This window comes from Podarcis gaigeae, assembly GCF_964106915.1.
Source record: "Podarcis gaigeae genome assembly, chromosome: 9".
Lineage (NCBI taxonomy): Eukaryota > Metazoa > Chordata > Lepidosauria > Squamata > Lacertidae > Podarcis > Podarcis gaigeae.
In genome coordinates, this window is record NC_139685.1 from 70,344,086 (window position 1) to 70,362,904 (window position 18,819).

Consider the following 18,819-nt stretch of genomic DNA (forward strand, 5'->3'; position numbering starts at 1 on the left):
TTTATGCATTGTGATTGCTGTTATTTTTATTGATTACAGTATAGTAATTCTTCATTATAATTTTTAAGTGCGAACTGTTTATTATTTGCTATTTAATTTTACTGTTTACTAATGGATTATTGAATATTGCTTTATTTAAGTCGTTTATTTTAAAGTTATCAGGACTTTTTGTATTGGGTCAGACTGTTATTAATCGCGTGAACTTTGCTGCCTATCCTCTTGTTTCTCCAGCTTGGAAATTGTCTTCATGCATAGTAATATAGAAAGGCAGAATACAAATTAAAAGTGAAATGAAAATAAAATAATAATAATATAATGTATTTTGTTTTGCGTGTCTCTTCTGCTAAACTTAAGCCAGCGGTCAGCAAACCTTTTCATCAGTCCACTGTCCCTCAGACCTTGTGGGGGACCAGACTATATTTTGAAAAATATAAATACCCTGCAAGCCGGTCCCACAGCTGCCTCCGGATCTGGAGGAGGAACGCACTCTGCACGCGCTCAGGAGCACATCTTGGCGGCGCCCGCTCACCGGCATGGTTGACGAGCAGCAGCCGTAGTTTGCCGACCCGACTGAAGCTGTTCTGGTTCATTGGGAATCATTTTACCTTTCACTATCATTTCAACACCTTTATCTGTTCTTGTAATTGCATATATTCTATGGTTGTGGCAAACCCACCTCTGACCTTCTGGTGAAGGGAAAGAAATCTTATACAGTAAATAAAAGTGAAATTAATAATAATATAATAATAATAATCCTTCAGGGTAGTAGGCCCCGCCTGCTTTCTTGGAGGGGACCCACCTGGTTGATGCTTCCTGGGTTGTTTAATAATAATAATAATAATAATAATAATAATAATAATAATTTATTTGTAGCCCACCCATCTGGCTGGGCTTCCCCAGCCACTCTGGGCGGCTTCCAACAAAATACTGTAATACATCAAACATTAAAAGCTTCCCTAAACAGGGCTGCCTTCAGATGTCTTCTAAAAGTCTGGTAGTTATTTTTCTCTTTGACATCTGGTGGGAGGGCGTTCCACAGGGCAGGTGCCACTACCAAGAAGGCCCTCTGCCTGGTTCCCTGTAACTTGGCTTCTCGCAGGGAGGAAACCGCCAGAAGGCCCTCGGTGCTGGACCTCAGTGGCAGAACGATGGAGGTGGAGACGCTCCTTCAGGTCTACTGGACCGAGGCCGTTTAGGGCTTTAAAGGCCAGCACCAACACTTTGAATTGTGCTCGGAAATGTACCGGGAGCCAATGTAGGTCTTTCAAGACCGGTGGTCTCGGCGGCCGCTCCCAGTCACCAGTCTAGCTGCCGCATTCTGGATTAGTTGTAGTTTCTGGGTCACATTCAAAGGTAGCCCCACATAGAGCGCATTGCAGTAGTCCAAGCAAGAGATAACCAGAGCATGCACCACTCTGGCAAGACAGTCCACAGGCAGGTAGGGTCTCAGCCTGCGTACCAGATGGAGCTGGTAGACAGCTGCCCTGGACACAGAACTGACCTGTGTCTCCATGGACAGCTGTGAGTCCAAAATGACTCCCAGGCTGCGCACCTGGTCCTTCAGGGGCACAGTTGTTCCCTTCCGCACCTTCTAACAGATCTAAGGTCTGAAATGTGCATACAATGGCTTCAATTTATAAGTAAGGAAATTCCAATGAAACATCAGGAATAACTTTCTGGCAGCAAGAGTTGTTCCAGTTGTGGAACGGTCTCCCTTGGGAGGTGGTGGACTCCCCTTCCTTGGTGGCTTCTAAGAAGGTTGGGTGGCCATCTGTCATGGATGCTTTAGCTGAGATTCCTGCATTGCAGGGGGCTGGACTAAATGACCCTTGGGTCCCTGCCAACTTTACAGTTCTCTGATTCTGTATGCAAGCCAGAGTAACCTGGAAGAGTTCGCCCAGCAACCTAATGTTCCCATATCAAGCCCAACCACCCAATAGTGTTTAGGTGACTAAGGGGACTCTCCCCTGACCACAGAAGCCAACTTGCTTTTCAAGAGCTGCTGCAACACAAGTGTAAAAGGGACCTTTTGTTAAGAACCTCCTTGAATTGTTGTTCCCAGAAATGAAGAAGAGGCTGTACAGTGGTACCTCAGGTTAAGGACTTACCGTATTTTTCGCTCCTTAAGGTGCACCTAGTTTTTAGAGGGGAAATCAGGAAAAAAATATTGGAGAGGTTGCACACGGCTAAAGAGGAAGCCAGGACAGCCAGTCGGATCCATCCCACTCACTGTCTTGGCTTCTTTAGCCACACGCAGCCTCTCTGGCCGGGAGAGGCTATGCGCGGCTATGGCAATACCCCCACCTCCTGCAAAAGCCCACAGGAGCCGCGCACCCTTTAAGGGTGGAAGATATAACGCAGGGGGGAAATCAACCAACTATCGCTGCTTTATAAATCAATTTATTTACAGTCCTATCATCAAAGATCAACAGCAGAACAATCATTTTATTCCAAGAGCGACAATAAAAAACAACCCATTAACTTTTCAGTCCTGTCTGAAGGCTTACGATTTCAAACATTAAAATATTTAAACTTCATCTTCTGAGTACCAGAACCAGGGCATTACTATATGCAGAGCTAGCACCTAAAAGGCAGAGCATCTTCAACAGGCGCCCTTAGCCCACAAAGATTTTGTGTGCGCAAAATGAGAATTATATTGTGCAGTCTCCAACTTTCTCAAGTACCGTGTGCAAAGTAGCAGGGTTTGGCGGGCAGCGGGCCTTTTGGCTACGTAAGGAGTCCAGAGAAAGCTCAAGCCCAGGCATCCCCAACCTTCAGCCCTCCAGATGTTTTGGACTACAGTTCCCATCATCCCTGACCACTGGTCTTGTTAGCTAGGGATCATGGGAGTTGTAGGCCAAAACATCTGGAGGGCCGCAGGTTGGGGATGCCTGCTCAAGCCCACCATTCTCTGGAATTGGCCACAGCTGCGCATACTCTTGACACAATTTGATGCGCTTCCATCCTGCTGTTCTTCTGTGGAAATCAAGGCATCGTCAGTAGGGTTACCAGGTACTCTGCCATTCCAGGCACTGACCAGACTCAGACATGCTTGATTTCCTCAAGGTTCCTGCATCATCTGCTTTCAAAGCATCTTCTATTGGAAAACATATTCAGATGATTATGCTTCACCCTTAGTTGCATTCCTGTATAGGTGGGAAGGATTAATTCAAGTTCTAGGCAGTCAGCCACATTTAGTGAATTTCCACTGTGGTCTGTTGTTCTTTGTAAAAGAACAGGATGGTAAATTCCCCCATTAATGTACTGAACTGCTTGTCCAGGGAGCATAAATCTCAATGCGGGTTCTAGGGGAAGCCCATTTTTCCAACTCCCTCCATAATCTGCATGGAGACAAAAAAAAAAGGGGGGAAACTAAAATTAGTGTATGTTGACATGCACCTTTAACAAACTGCAATAATAATAATAATAATAATAATAATAATAATAATAATAATAATTTATTACTTATACCCTACCCATCTTGACTGGGTTGCATAAGCCATTGTAGGCAGCTTCAAACATAATAAAAATACAGCAAAATGTCAAACAGTGAAAACCTCCTGATAGGGGACAATTCTCGAAACCAGCACGATCAAGTATTCCAAAAGGACTGGAGTAAATTTATACGATATCTAAAAGTTTATTGTAAGCAATTAACATCACTTGCAGGGTTATCTGAAGACTTGTAAGGAGAAGTTTTCTACCTTTCTATATTTATTTAAATTTTGAGCCATTTTGTAATGAGTGTAATTAGAACTGGAAAACGTACAAAATGCAATGATATAATAGGTAATTTTGAAAGCCCTGAGGCGGGAGGGGAGGAAGTCGATAGGCTCTAAAGAGCCAGGGAGGTAAAGTGGATAATGATGGTGTAAATGTATATTATTAAATGGCAAGTAAATAAAAATTATATAGAAATATTAAAAAGATAGGGGGCAATTCTGTAATGAGATACACCTAGATGTGGCTGCAAGTAGGGATGTCAGAGAATTCTGAGGAAAACAGAAACGGCTATTATGAGGAACGGCTAAGGGAGCTGGGCATGTTTAGCCTGGAGAAGAGGAGGTTAAGGGGTGATATGATAGCCGTGTTCAAATATATAAAAGGATGTCACATAGAGGAGGGAGAAAGGTTGTTTTCTGCTGCTCCAGAGAAGCGGACACGGAGCAATGGATCCAAACTACAAGAAAGAAGATTCCACTTAAACATTAGGAAGAACTTCCTGACAGTAAGAGCTGTTCAACAGTGGAATTTGCTGCCAAGGAGAGTGGTGGAGTCTCCTTCTTTGGAGGTCTTTAAGCAGAGGCTTGACAACCATATGTCAGGAGTGCTCTGATGGTGTTTCCTGCTTGGCAGGGGGTTGGACTCGATGGCCCTTGTGGTCTCTTCCAACTCTATGATTTTATGATTCTATGATTCTAGATGTGGCTGCAAGTTAGATGTCAGGAACTGCAAGAAGGAATGTAAGAGAATTTCAAGGAAAACAGAAACAGGAGCAGAAATTGCTGGTGTTCGCTTATTCATCCCACACGCAGAACATAAATCAATCCGGCAAATGCAATTGGTGTTCACTGCTGCATTCAGACCACAAATGATATGCAATTGATCATGGACAACCTGCATTGGTTTTCCTTCGCATTTAAATTTATGGAGTGGGATAACATAATAGGGACATGGGTGGCGCTGTGGGTTAAACCACAGAGCCTAGGACTTGCCGATCAGAAGGTCGGCGGTTCGAATCCCCGCGACGGGGTGAACTCCCTTTGCTCGGTCCCTGCTCCTGCCAACCTAGCAGTTCGAAAGCATGTCAAAGTGCAAGTAGATAAATAGGTACCGCTCTGGCGGGAAGGTAAATGGCGTTTCCGTGTGCTGCTCTGGTTTGCCAGAAGTGGCTTAGTCATGCTGGCCACATGACCCGGAAGCTGTACGCCAGCTCCATTGGCAATAAACCAATGAGCGCCGCAACCCTGAGTTGACCACGACTAGACCTAATGGTCAGGGGTCCCTTTACCTTTATAACATAATGCCAATGTGAGTTATGTAATTAATTACGCAGACTATGTAAAACGACACAACATATGTCATTTCACCACAAGTGGACAGCAAGACACATATCATAGGTTTTGGCAGAAGGCGATTTGCAGCAGAATGAAAACAGTACGGCACATGAGGAATACACGTTCGGACAATGAATGATGTCTCCTTACATCCCTAATGACAAGCCAGAGCTACTGGGTATTTGGATAGCAATCCCAATGGCAATTTGCATAAAATATGGTAACTTACTTATTTTCATTCCAAGTTTCTGATGCATGTCGTATACTTGCTGGGGGCTGCAGCAGTCATTACAGTGGTATAAATTGTGAGCCTGGCAATATGAAAGGAACTGAGTCATGTTATACCTAATCTAACTCAAACATTAACTTGAATAAAACAGAGGTCAGATTTAGAGGGTCCTTTTATTGCACTGGGTTCCAGATTTATTAGAAGCATCTTTATTCCGCTTTTCAGTCCAAAACAGGCTCCTTTCCCCACAAAAAGAGACTTATAAATGTCAGTGTTAAGACCAGCTTAAGACGCGACACACAAGGAAAAAGGATGGGGTTGGAGGAGAAGGAAACCCAGGCATTATTTCTTTAATTACTGAATTCTTGGAAATCTGCAAAGCTCAGCTGGTAGAGCATGAGATTCGTAGGGATTGGACTAGATGACTCTCGAGATCCTTTCCAATTCTATGATTCTATGAAATGCCAACTTACTTGTTTAAGACTGGCTGTACGGATAGCACCTGGAAAACAACAAAATGGAAGGGGTCCATTTACTAAAAAGCAGTTCTAAATGGCTGAAATGTCTAAGCGCCAGTACACAAAAATACAGCATAAAAGGGAAAAGAAGAAAACACAGTATGATAAAAACAGTACTATAGAAACAGACAGAAACTTAATTCTAGTAATAATAGGGTCCAATCTTCTGGGTCAGGGAAAGCCTTATAAAGACGTCTGAAGCAACTGAAGGATGATGCTTCATGTATTATTATTGTTAAATTTATTTATTTATACCCTGCCTTTCTCCCTGACAAGACTCAGGGCAGAGGAAAGTCCATTCTGGAGTGCGGAAATTGAGGCTTTTTTGTACAGGTGCCCACAGAGGCCATCACTGGCATCCTCAGGCTCTCCCCCACATTGAAATCAGGCTTAAAAGCAACACAATATTGTAGCCAATACAATCTGTTGTAGTGTGTGCTTAGTTGCGTGTGCGTTACCCACAACAGGTTTGCTTGTTTGCAAATTTGGCAACCCTCGAGAAATCCCGCCAGAAAACTATTCTAGCATAAAGGCATCAGTAAAAGGCTTTATTGTTGTTGTTGTTGTTTTAATGGGCATGATGTAAAACGGAAAACTTACCTTGTAGAGAGACTCGAGATTAATATTTTTCTGTCCGGTGGCATTCATCGCCTTCATGGCATGGGTTCTGCAGAGTAAAAATAAAATTTTAGTGAATGAATCAAAACTGGGAAGAATAGTGGTGCAAAAGACTATTTCATACTGGAGGTCGGAGGTGTGTTGGGGTTTTGCCCCATATGGGATTCTGCTTGTGCATGTAAAAATTACCAAAAAGAACAGAAAGCTGAGCAACATGTTGTCTTTTTTTCTGGGATCGGTCTCAGTTGCTGTGTACCACATACTCTCAGCTCTTGCTTGTCATGGCTAAGAAAACAACCCAAGAAGAACGAACCACGTGGGTCCCCCTCCGAGAGAGCAGGTGGGGCCCACTGCCCTGAAGGAGTTGACGCCGAATTTCAAGACATACACCCTGAACCTTGAGGTACTGGAGAACCAAAACTTGGTGGCAGATGTCTCATTCTTGGGCAAGGCATTTGACATAGTGGTGGCCAGCCACCTTCAATTATGCGTGGATGAAACTGAGTATGGAGAACTTTGGCCCTCCAAATGTTGCTGAACTTCAACTCCCATAATCCTATAATCCGTGCTTGCTGGGAGTTGTAGTTCATCAACACCTGGAGGGCCAGAGGTTCTCCACCCCTGATCTCGACCCATTTCGGCAGATATAGGCAAACTCCGGCCCTTCAGATGTTTGGGACTACAATTCCCATCATCCCTGACCACTGGTCATTAGCTAGGGATGATGGGAATAGTAGTCCCAAACATCTGGAGGGCCAGAGTTTGCCTATGCCTGCATTTCGGTCTGGCTCCAGGCCTGATTTCAGCTCTGATTGATGAAGGAGAGAGACAAATGAGCCACAACTGAAAGGAATTGCATATTGCCTCCAACAGTGGAGGTATAAGAAAGCATGTATGTACTTTTGCTTTTCTTTTTTCTTTAGGAGAACATCATCTTCACACAGTCAAACAAACCTTCGATCATCAAAAGGAGGAGGGGTTGTCCAGTGATCGTAGTTTGTCTCCACCCGGTACCACCTACATAAAACACATGGTTAAAACATTTATCATTGCATTATTTTTGCACAGAATATACAAATCAAGTTCTTCTTTTTAAATTACAGTGGTGCCCCGCAAGACGAACGCCTCGCAAGACGAAAAACCCGCTAGACGAAAGGGTTTTCCGTTTTTGGAGGCGCTTCGCTAAACGAATTTCTCTATGGGGTTGCTTCTCAAGACAAAAAAATCTTGCGAGTTCCCGCGTTTCCCCCCCGCTTTTTTCCGCCCTTTCCCTAAGCGCTAAGCCGCTTATCAGCTGTTCCGCTGATAAGCCGCTTCTCAGCTGATCGCTAAAAGCTGCTAGACCGCTAATAGCGCTAATCCGCTAAGCTGTCAAGGGGCTTGCTTCGCAAGACGAAAAAACCGCTAGACGAAGAAAATTGCGGAACGGATTAATTTCGTCTTGCGAGGCACCACTGTAGTTTCTTCTGAAAGATTTTCAGATCTGTAACATTCCTTGGTTCAAGCTACTGAAATTAATTGACAAGATTAAGTCAGGTCCATTAATTTCAATGGGTCTTCTCTGAGTAAAACATTGTTGAATACCACCCTTTTGTTTTGCACACTAACCTCAAAGTTTGCTGTTTTATTATGACTATTTTATGTAGTTATTTTTTCTTGTCATTTTTCAAATTCTGTTTGTTACTGCACTTCAGATGATACTCAAATAAATTTTCCTCAGAGCGGACTCATTGATAGTAATGAACAAGGCCTGTTGATTTCCATAGGAGAACTCTGAGTATACCATAGTTGACTAAAGCCTTTTTATTCTGTACACAACCTCAAAATTTGCCCCTGGCACAGAAAGGGGAGGATACAAATACCAATATAACCTAAATAATTAAGTCTTAAAATTCCCCTCTACAAATGGGCAACTATAGAAAAGAACTGGCTTAATTTGGATCGCCACTTACAAAAGTATTTTAAACAGGTTAATACACTAGCAGGATTTTAAGAACACTTGTAATTTTAGAAATAGTGTGGGAAATTTGAGGTAGAAAAAATAATTTGGAGTAGAAATGATACGCAGCTGAAAAAGAAATTTAAGGAACCAGGAGGGGGTGGGGAGGGAAGTCATGGGATTCGGAGAATCCCAATTTATGGATTTGATATTGCTTTTATGTATATTTTTATTTGTTTGTGGTTGTTGTTGTGTCTGCTGCTGTTGAAAATTTAATAAAAATATTACACATAATTTTTTTTTGGCTTGCCACACACATCAGGTCTGCTCATCCCTTTAGGAGTTGGACACAATAGGAACTTGCCCCTTTTGTTTACAGGTGCGCTGTGCTGTCTCGCCTTCCTATAACTTATAGACACCAATCCCTTAGCTTGAATTATAGCCAGGTTGTGATGGACCACAGACCGATAAGTTCAGAGAGGCTGCTGCTCACCTACACATCGCATTGGATAGGAAAAACTAGACCCACCCTGATTTTATGCACAAATGGCTGCTCATATCACGTCAAGCTAGCCCAGGTATGGGAGACCTTGTTCAGCCCAAGGCCACAGTCCCTCCCGGGCAACCTTTGTAGGGCCGCATGGTGCTGTTGGGTGGGGCCAGGGGTAAATATGGCAGAGCAATGAATGTACATTTTGCTTCTGTGCAGAATCCTAATTTCCTTTTTTGTAATATATCTTTATTAATTTAAAATAAATACATTTATGAAAAACAGACATACATACAAGTAAACAAACATACAGTCAAACAAATAACAGAAAAATCAAACAAACCACCGCACTATAAGATATAAGAAGATTAATATAATTATCATAATATATACTCCTGGCATTGAACACAATTATAAAATTTTTAGAAAAGAAATTTAAAGCTGACTTCCAGTTAATCTCACTGTACTTTGTCTAACTATTACTTTATACTGCACAGTTACATATTTCTTATATACCGTATTTTTCGCTCCACTTTTTTCCTCCTAAAAAGTAAGGGGAAATGTGAGTGCGTCTTATGGAGCGAATGGCGCTGCGCAGAGAGGTAGAGCTGCACAGCGCCCCTTCAGCGAAGCGGGAGGAAGAACGGAGCCCCTTCTGTTCCTCCTCCCGCTTCGCTGAAGGGGCGCTGCACAGCTCTCCCTTTCTGTGCAGCAGCTCTCCAGCGATGCGCCTGTCCTGGAAGCCAGAGGAGGAACAGAAGGGTCTCCATCTGTTCCTTCTCCAGCTTCGCTCTAAGGGCACTGTGCAGTTCTCCCTCTCAGAGAGGGAGAACTGCGCAGCGCCCCTTTAGCGACGTCCCTGTCCTGCTTCTGCCTTAGCCCTGACTTCTGCCCTGTCCTGGCTTCTGCCTTAGCCTTCATCCCACTGCCCTGAAGAGACTTGGTGCGGTTATCCCAGGAGCCAGAACAGCCATACGGTATCCCAGAAGCCAGATCCCTCTTGCTGCTCTGGCTTCTGGGATTCAAAATAATTTTTTCTTGTTTTCCTCCTCCCAAAACTAGGTGCGCCTTATGGTCTGGTGCATCTTTTGGAGCGAAAAATATGGTAATTTCTTTTTAACCTCCCTACAAACTTATATTTATACAAAACAGGGATCAGTCTAACTCTGCCAAGATGTTTCCTTTTATTCTATCATTTTCTAAATATTCTTTAAAGATTCTCCAATCCTTCTAGGCTTTTTGTTTTGGTTGGCTTCTTACTCTTCCTGTCGCTTTTGCTGGTTTCCTAGTTTCTATCCCCCGTCCCAGACACAAATATCCCTTCCGGCTACTTCAAACAGCTGTGTCCTCTTGCCCTGCTCAAAAACTACCAAGGGACACTGATACTTCTTCCACTTACAAATTCACAGCTTGTTTTTGTCCTCCCCCACCTGCAAAACCCAGGGTTACAAAATTTCACGCTTACCCTCCGGTCAGAGGATCCAAGGGCCAAATATCTACTGGACCGCTTCTCCTTCTCGTAATGACTGCCCCCTCCCTGGGACTGGTGCCCCCAATGATGTAGTAGACGTCAGCTATAATTGGTGTCTTGGACAGCATGAGAGCAGCAGCTTCAAAGTCTTCAGCTTCACTCAAAACCTACAGCAAAGCAGAAACAGAGTGGGCATTTTGGACTGGGAGGTCCACACCATGAGGGGGCTCCTGTGCCTTTAAGGGTTGCATTGAAGGGACAGCTTTTCCCATCCCATTGCTCTAGAGTTGGGAGAAGACGCAGAAGCCCCACTTTGGGTCTGGAACTGGCAAACCTGCAAACATTTATCACACTGTGCATTACACTCAAGGCTCCAGAAGTAACAGTGTTGCTGCTTATCCGCGTCCTGAAAACCTGAATTCCCATTTTAAGGAAGCAAGTTTCTAGCTCTCCTATTTGCAGAGCTAACTTGAAAAACACCAGGCGCAGAGCTGTCACGCAAAAGCAAAAATGACAAATGACCCTTGCTGACCTCAGGCCTCAAAACCATGTTTTTTAATTGGAACACCTACCAGTTTGCAAGAAACTAATTCAACAGAACATACAATGTTTGTAGTCATCTGTGCTGGGGAAAACGGACTTCTGAACACCGAGACATCTGAAACAATTTTATTGTTGCTACACCGGGTTTGTGTTCTCATCACAAAAACCTGAGAATTGTCAAAGTTTGAATATTCTCTCCCTTTTTCACTATCTGCTTAAACTCACCCTACATCAAGCCAACAAGATCCACATGTTGAGATGTGCCAGATTAGCCTATGGCAGACAAAATGTGCAAGGATGCTCTAGGGCAGTGGTGGGCAAATTTGTTTTTGGACTACAACTCCCATCATCCCTAGCTAACAGGACCAGTGGTCAGGGATAATGGGAATTGCAGTCCCAAAACAGCTGGAGGGCCAAGTTTGGCCATGCCTGCTCTAGGGCAAGGTAGCCAATGTGGGGCTGCCCTCCGGATGTTGTCACTTTCCAATTCCCATCAGCCACAAGGCATGATGGGAGTTGTAGTCCAACAAATATCTGAAAGACTGCCTCCTTCCTTACAGAGCGGGCATTTCAGAAACTCAGGGTGGTAGTGGACCAGGAGCGGGCATTCTCTGTGAAAGCCCCTAAGGCAGTATTTCTCAAATGTAGGTCTCCAGCTGTTATAGGACTACAACTCCCATCATCCCTGACCACTGGTCCTGATAGCTGGGGATAATGGGAGTTGTAGTCCAACAGCCGGTGGAGACCAAAATTTAAGCAACACTGCCTTAAAAGGAATCTGGCACCTTAATTATACAGTTTTTGTTGTACGCTGAAGACTCATGCCTGTGTGTTTGACACTTGAGATGTCTATTTTTTAAGGACCCACACTATTCTAGGGATGGTAATCTGTTTTAAACGCTTTTTAACGTTGTATTTCAAATTGTTGTGACCTGCCCTGGGATCTTAGAGTGAAGTGCAGGTAATGAATCAAAATAAAAGAACAGTAATAATAAATTTAGAGAGCACCATCTTGGGGTTTACTATTCCACAAAAGAATCTCCAACAAGGCAATGCAGATATCTGTCATTTTGAGCCACAGAAAAGGCAATCTGTCACACGAAGCACAGAAAATCTCTTAACAAATAAGAGTGATAAACTAAATGCATAACATTTCTGTCCATGTACCACCTCTAGAACTGCTTTCCATAACAATTTACCAGTGCAATTTTGTAAGAAAAGCATGGACTAATTCAAAATTTCTGATTTTCAGAAAGTGAGCGCTGAGTCTACAAAGGACAAAACTGTGGCTACTTACAGTCCTGACCAGCCAGCTGACTGGAGAATTGCGATTTATGAAAGCAGCAATGGCATTTTCCCACCACTTGCCAGAATCTATAAAAATGAAAAGGGGGGGGGGGGGACACTCCATAAGAATCAACATTCACAAACATGAGTGATTTCCTCTTGCTGTTTTAGTGTTTAATTGCTCCCACCCCAAAAGGCCGGGATGAAGAAAAGCAATTTTTAAAATGCAGTTTTTTTATTTCATTTATGTTTTTCTCTTTTGAATGAATGCATTCTGGATCGTTCGTTTTTAACCACTGTGCTCCGGAACGGAGCAGGGGGTAGCAAAATAGATCCAAAATGCAAAAAGCCAACAAAAGTACAATAAGACACATGATACGAATTGAACAAGACATTGGCAACTGCACATATTTTTGTAATTCATTCTGACTGTACATTATACCCTGCCCTGTTGAGAAAGAATGAGCTTTGCTTACCTCTCTCGTCTCCAGAAACTGTAAACTTGTGTGGACTTTGTCCTGTCCATAAACCTACGTAACCGAGAAACGTCGTACCTCTGAACTTTACCTGAAAATCCGAAGACGGAGAACAGCCTGCAGTTAACTGCTTTTAATGCATAAGTAAAGGTAAAGGGACCCCTGACCATTAGGTCCAGTCGTGGCCGACTCTGGGGTTGTGGCACTCATCTCACTTTACTGGCTGAGGGAGCTGGCGTACAGCTTCCGGGTCATGTGGCCAGCATGACTAAGCCGCTTCTGGCGAACCAGAGCAGCGCACAGAAACGCCGTTTACCTTCCCGTCGGAGCGGTACCTATTTATCTACTTGCACTTTGATGTGCTTTCAAACTGCTAGGTTGGCAGGAGCAGGGACCGAGCAACGGGAGCTCACTCCGTCGCGGGGATTTGAACCGCCGACCTTCTGATCAGCAAGTCCTAGGCTCTGTGGTTTAACACATAGCATATTGCAAAACATGGTAAAGTCAGAGATGTTGTCAATTTAAAACATAGGGTCCCACATTTAAATAAAGGCCTAATTCATAAATGTTGATATTTTCACCCCTCCCATTGCAAGAATCTCCTGATCTGATATTTTGAGAAAGGAGTGGGCGGAAACTGCTCTTCTACTGCTACTCCTGCCTGACTGCCTGACTCTGTGTGTGGAGAGAGTCTTATCTATGCAGTGACTAGATGGCTGAGTGGGAGCTGTAACATTCATGCAAGACAGTAGTTCTTTAGTTTGTAGTAGCTGTTAGAAATAAAAGGAGTTATGCTTCACAGCTAGCTTCTGCGTTATTTATACTCTGCATGAGTCTGGTGCCCACAATGCACAGTTGTGAGTCCAGCGCACTGGGACCTGTTTTCCAGGATTGGAAGGTCTCTGAAAGTGCTCCAGTCGCCTAGCCCAGTCGGGGCAGAACCAGTTATTGAGCCCAGTCGCTGCACATCGGTTGAAAGGCATACTGACAATAAAATGCTTGAATAGGATTAAGGGAGAAGCTTAAAATTCAAGGCCTCTGATTTAGTAACACAAAGAGAATGAGGAAATGTTCAACAAATGTTTTCTCTCTAGACTTCAAGCTAACACTCCGGCCTTTGGCCACAGCCACAACACATGTTTAAAGCACACACACACACAAATCCTGGGAACTGTAGTCCCCCCCCCACAGCTAGAGTTCTCGGCACCCTTTACAAACTACGGTTCCCAGAATTCTTTGGAAGTAGTCATGTGATTTAATTGGGCTGGGTGTACACAGCACTAGAGGACCCCCATTCCTGTTACAGGCAGTCAGGTGCCTAAATCCTGCCCCCGCCCCTGTAAAATATGATGGATGCCGTTTCAGAATCCTGGATAGGACAGATTCTGAAATGCAAAATGCACACTCGTCCTGCGTTTTCTATCCTTCTCTCGGGCATTCTTAATCACCACCAAAAGCTCTTTGTACCTGCCCATTCTTTATGAACTCCACATCAATGGTTGTCTTGCGTAAAATATCTCCAAAAGCATAATCCATATTCCGGCCATGGTATATGTTCCCATTGTTATCCTGAGCGATGATACTGGTGCAGAATCTGTGGGACAATAAAAGATCGTGGGGTGAAAAGGGACACTCCACATCTGGGATAGCTCAGTTGGTAGAGCATGAGAATGTCAATCTAAGGTCGTGGGTTCGAGCCCCACGTTGGACAAAAGATTCCTGCATTGCAAGGGGCGAGACTAGATGACTCTGGAAGTCCCTTCCAAGTTCCTACAATTCTATAATTCTATGGTTCTATATCCACACAAAGATTATGTGTTTCCCCTGATATTTCATCTAGAAAATAAGCAACACTGATCAAATGGACATCCTTCCCTTTTGGGGGGCACCTATTGCTGTGATAGCAACAGCTCTTGTGAGCGCTTGAAACCCCCCCGCCCCGCAAGGTCTCCCCCATTCACTTAAATGGACCTAAATGTGTAACACTCCCCCTCCATTGGAATGAATGGTGAAGTCTGTTTTACACAAGAACTGCGTACACCTATATCGGAGCTGTTATGATAACATATAAAAATGCTAATTACTTAAGATGCAATGTTGTGCAGTCAACTGGAAGTAAGCTCCCTTGAACACAGTGGGGCTTACTTCTGAGTAGCCAAGCCCAACATCGCCCCTAGTATAGCTGGGTCAATTTGCCTTGGCAAATTACGGCTGCTGAGATTTTGATTTATGTGGAAATTGTTTCCCATTTGGTTGTGTATTTTTTTTGGATGTGGTTTATTTATTGTTTATGACTTTTGTAATTATGTAAATCTTGTTATGCTGTCAGCCGCCTTGAGCATTGTTTTTTAACTGTGGAGAGGCAGCATACAAAAAAAAATGATGATGATGATGATGCATTTAAAGCACACAACCTCCAGCAAAGCATCTCAGGAACTGCAATTTGTTAAAGGCGCTGGGAAAAGTAGCTGTGTAAGGGGCAAACTACAGTTCGCAGGATTCTTGGAGAGGGGTGTTCTTTAAATGTGCATTGTGGAGACAGTGTTTTTAAAGATACCGTACAAGAAATTCCTTGCAGTAGTGAGCTCTTCCTTACCAACGTCAAGGACACTTACGCAGTAGATTCGTAGGCCAAATTGATGAGTAAGCCATCCCCAACGTTTAGCCCCAGTGCTTGGCAGAGTCCCCGGATCTCGCCTGCAAACGGCTGAGGGGCAAAGGATTCTAATTCTTCCGCCAGAGGCCGGATAATCGCATGAACCCACTTGGGAACCACTTCGCTGAAAAACAAAGAAAACACAGCAATAAACCGGGGTCACTGGCTTCGGAGGGGCTGCAGCTGAGCGACAGGAGAACCTCTGAATGCAGAACGATGGCAGTCAGGCTTTGAGACAATTGTGAGCAAGAAGACCTGCCTTGCTTTCAAATGGAACCGCTGAGAACCCAAACCATGGGAACCCAAGGAAAAAACAGCAGCTCAGATTGAGAAGTGAGGTGCCTCAGAGAGCAAGTGAGATCAGAGTGCTGCACCTGGGAAAGCAGGGTTCAAATTGCCACCTGGTAAGCAAAATGAAGGCTGCTTCCTCCTCCTTTTTTAGTTTTAAAACTATTTATTAAATGTCAAGTTGCATACACAGAGCTTTTATACACAGATTCTATTGGCAGAAACTCTGGCTTTATATAATGTGCTGCACCTTTAACTCAATTAAGGAGAAAACGGCGGGGAACAGGAGGCACACCCCCACAAAAAAATGCAGGTGTTAAAAGCTGCCTCAACTTGTTTAATGAAAGCGTGAACCCACATATGAATTAAGATTTTATCAATGTTTCATTGTTTTTTAATGACTGCGTTTCCCATGCTTTTAGCTTGTTTGTATCTGCAGGAGGAGCAGAAATAAGTTTATAATAAGAGGAATAATTTATAGCCAAACAAAAAAAGGAAACAGCTACTCAAACAGGCTTGGTCTTTTAGCGGCACTTGTTTTTATCAGCAGGAGGAGTAGAAATACAATAAGAGGAATAATTTGCAGCCAAACAAAATAGGAAACAGCTACTCAAACAGGCTTGCAGAAAGCACTTGCAGAAAGTTGTTTGGAGATGATGGAAAAGATATCCATATCCGTTTAAAAATAAAATAAAAATAACAGTAATTATAATTTCGAAGCGCTGATGTGGCCACCACCAATCCCTTTTCTCCCACTGCAAGTGGGAAAATTCCCACAACGGTATCTCCAGTGCGGACTCACTCGATGAGCTGGTAGAAAGCAGCTCGCAGGAACTCCGGGTCGAAGTGGCGCAGGACCGGCTTCCATCGCTCCTCGGGCGCGCTATCCAAGCTGACATTGCACAGCAAGGGCGCAGCCACAGCAGCAGCAGCCCCGGAGATGTGGGGGGCAGCAGCGCCCCTGCACAGCAGCCTCAGCAACAGCAGGAGGCAGAAGGAGCTCCAGGCAAGCCCGGGCAGCAGTGGCAGCCGCCGCTCCATGGCTGCGACCCAAAAGCAAACAGGAGCTCAAGCTAGGAGCCCGGATATGGGGAGGAAAGGCGGCGCGGAGGGAGGGAATGCAAACGAAAGGCGGAGCGCCGCTGTGCGCGCATCAGGGCTTATTGCAGGGCCAAAAATAGAAACGCCCCCCCCCCCTTTCCTTTCACCTCTCCCTGCGATTGGTCATGTTGTTTGGATGCCTGATTATCGTCTTCCAAAGCAACTCTTCTATTCCGAAGTTAAAAAAGGAAAGCGTAATGCTGGTGGTCAACGAAAGAGGTTTAAAGGCTCTCTCAAGGCAAATATTTAAAAATGAAGTATAAATACTGACAATTGGGAGTGCTCCCGTTGGAGAACAGCCTTTGCCAAAGGTGTCATGGGCTTTGAAGATGCTTGAACTCAGGATGAAAGTGAGAAAGTTGCTAAGAGGAAGGCATGTCTGGCAAACCCTCACCGTGATCAATTCCTGCCCGGAAACCTATGCCCCCACTGTGGAAGGACGTGTGGATCCAGAATTGGCCTCCACAGTCACTTACAGACTCACTATTAAGACTGTTTATGGAAGACAATCTTCCTCGGCTACGAGTGATTGCCAAAGAAGATGATTTAATAGCTGCAGAGCTGGCAGTAACCCGACAGGTGGTGCAGCAATAAAAGCCCGCAGGTTGAGATGAGGGTTGGACCAGATTACCCTCCAGCAACTCCTGCAGCCAAGCTGGTGACAAATGTATTGCTCCACTTTCCTTTGGACATCAGCAGGGCCATGGGGAGGGTGTCATCTGGGCAGCCCATGACCTCCATACATACAGACCAGGCTTGTGCCCCAGGAAGGCCACTTTGGTGCTGCTAACAAGGCAAAAACAACAGGAGAGGCAGCCATTAAGTGCTACCAGTCTCTGAAGCCACAGCAGGCGCTGCGATTCTCCAGTGGTTTGACTTCATTTCATTCTTTTTTTTATTATTTGTATACCGTCTTTCTATCTTACAATACTCAAGGCGGTTTACAAGCTGATGTTCTAGCAATCCAATGCAACACAAAAATGTGATAATAAAACAAAATTTTAAAATAAGCAACCTACATCAAAAAGTAACATTGAACAATTATTAGGTAAAGGTAAAGGGCCCCCTGACCATTAGATCCAGTCGTGACCGACTCTGGGGTTGCGGCGCTCATCTCGCTTTACTGGCCGAGGGAGCTGGCATACAGCTTCCGGGTCATGTGGCCAGCATGACTAAGCCGCTTCTGGCGAACCAGAGCAGTGCACAGAAACGCCGTTTACCTTCCCCGCCAGAGCGGTACCTATTTATCTACTTTGATGTGCTTTTGAACTGCTAGGTTGGCAGGAGCAGGGACCGAGCAATGGGAGCTCAACCCGTCGCAGGGATTCAATCCGCCAACCTTCTGATTGGCAAGTCCTAGGCTCTGTGGTTTAACCCACAGCGCCACCCACGTCCCTAGCAGTATAAAATATCAACATATAAAAGTTCAACAGAAATCTATTCAACAGTAACAATAAATAATTTCTTAACTATAATCAATAAAACAATGGCAAGCCACAGTACATAAAATAATACAATGCAAATTGAGAAGCAGAGACTAGAGGGTGGAGCAAGGCAGGTGGAAAGAGTCTCTTCCCTGATGGAGTCTCTCCCCTCCCTGATGGAGTCTCTCCCCTCACAGTTCTTCATCCAGGCAAAGCTCCCTCATGAGGACTCCTAGGGCCAGGGGGTGGGGTAAGGCAGGTGGAAAGAGGCTTCACCCCCAAAGGTGTAGTCTGTTGTCTCTCGAGAAAGACAGACGCCCACAACATTCTTATGTGATATGTATTAGTGGGACAATACGGTAGGGATCAAGTGCAGCTTCTCAGCCTCCCCCTAGGCAACACTGCTTACCACTGAGAGCTCTTGCCTAACCGGAATGTGTCCTTGAGCTATGATATCGTCTATTGCACTGCCAGGACGGATGGGGAGAGCTGGGTGTAGAAACCTCGGACTTTTGTGTGGTTGGTCATCCTACCAAGGCAATTGTGGCACCTGTTGCTCCACCTCCCTCTATCCCTGGGCCCACCCATTAGCATAATGCGGCCCCCAGACTGCAGTTTACCATAAGGCAGTGTGGCCCTCAGCCTGAAAATGAGTTATCCATCCTTGCTGCCTACCCTAGGAAGAGCAGTAGTGTCACAACACACACACAAACATCAAATGT

At 44.5% G+C, this 18,819-nt stretch overlaps 1 protein-coding gene across 1 annotated transcript in view; it reads right to left on the bottom strand.

Moving 5' to 3' along the window:
- The window catches only part of NAAA (N-acylethanolamine acid amidase), a 36,359-nt gene extending 19,693 nt beyond the window's left edge, over positions 1 to 16,666 (bottom strand). The window contains exons 1-10 of the mRNA XM_083757241.1: positions 16,375 to 16,666; positions 15,244 to 15,408; positions 14,096 to 14,222; positions 12,629 to 12,719; positions 12,163 to 12,239; positions 10,317 to 10,489; positions 7,377 to 7,439; positions 6,405 to 6,471; positions 5,760 to 5,788; positions 5,295 to 5,368 (exon numbers count right to left, since the gene is read on the bottom strand). Of these exons, the coding sequence (XP_083613367.1) occupies positions 5,295 to 5,368; positions 5,760 to 5,788; positions 6,405 to 6,471; positions 7,377 to 7,439; positions 10,317 to 10,489; positions 12,163 to 12,239; positions 12,629 to 12,719; positions 14,096 to 14,222; positions 15,244 to 15,408; positions 16,375 to 16,613 (1,105 nt within the window). The 5' untranslated portion in view covers positions 16,614 to 16,666. The remainder of the gene's footprint in view (positions 1 to 5,294; positions 5,369 to 5,759; positions 5,789 to 6,404; positions 6,472 to 7,376; positions 7,440 to 10,316; positions 10,490 to 12,162; positions 12,240 to 12,628; positions 12,720 to 14,095; positions 14,223 to 15,243; positions 15,409 to 16,374) is intronic.
- Between the last annotated feature and the right edge of the window lie 2,153 nt (positions 16,667 to 18,819).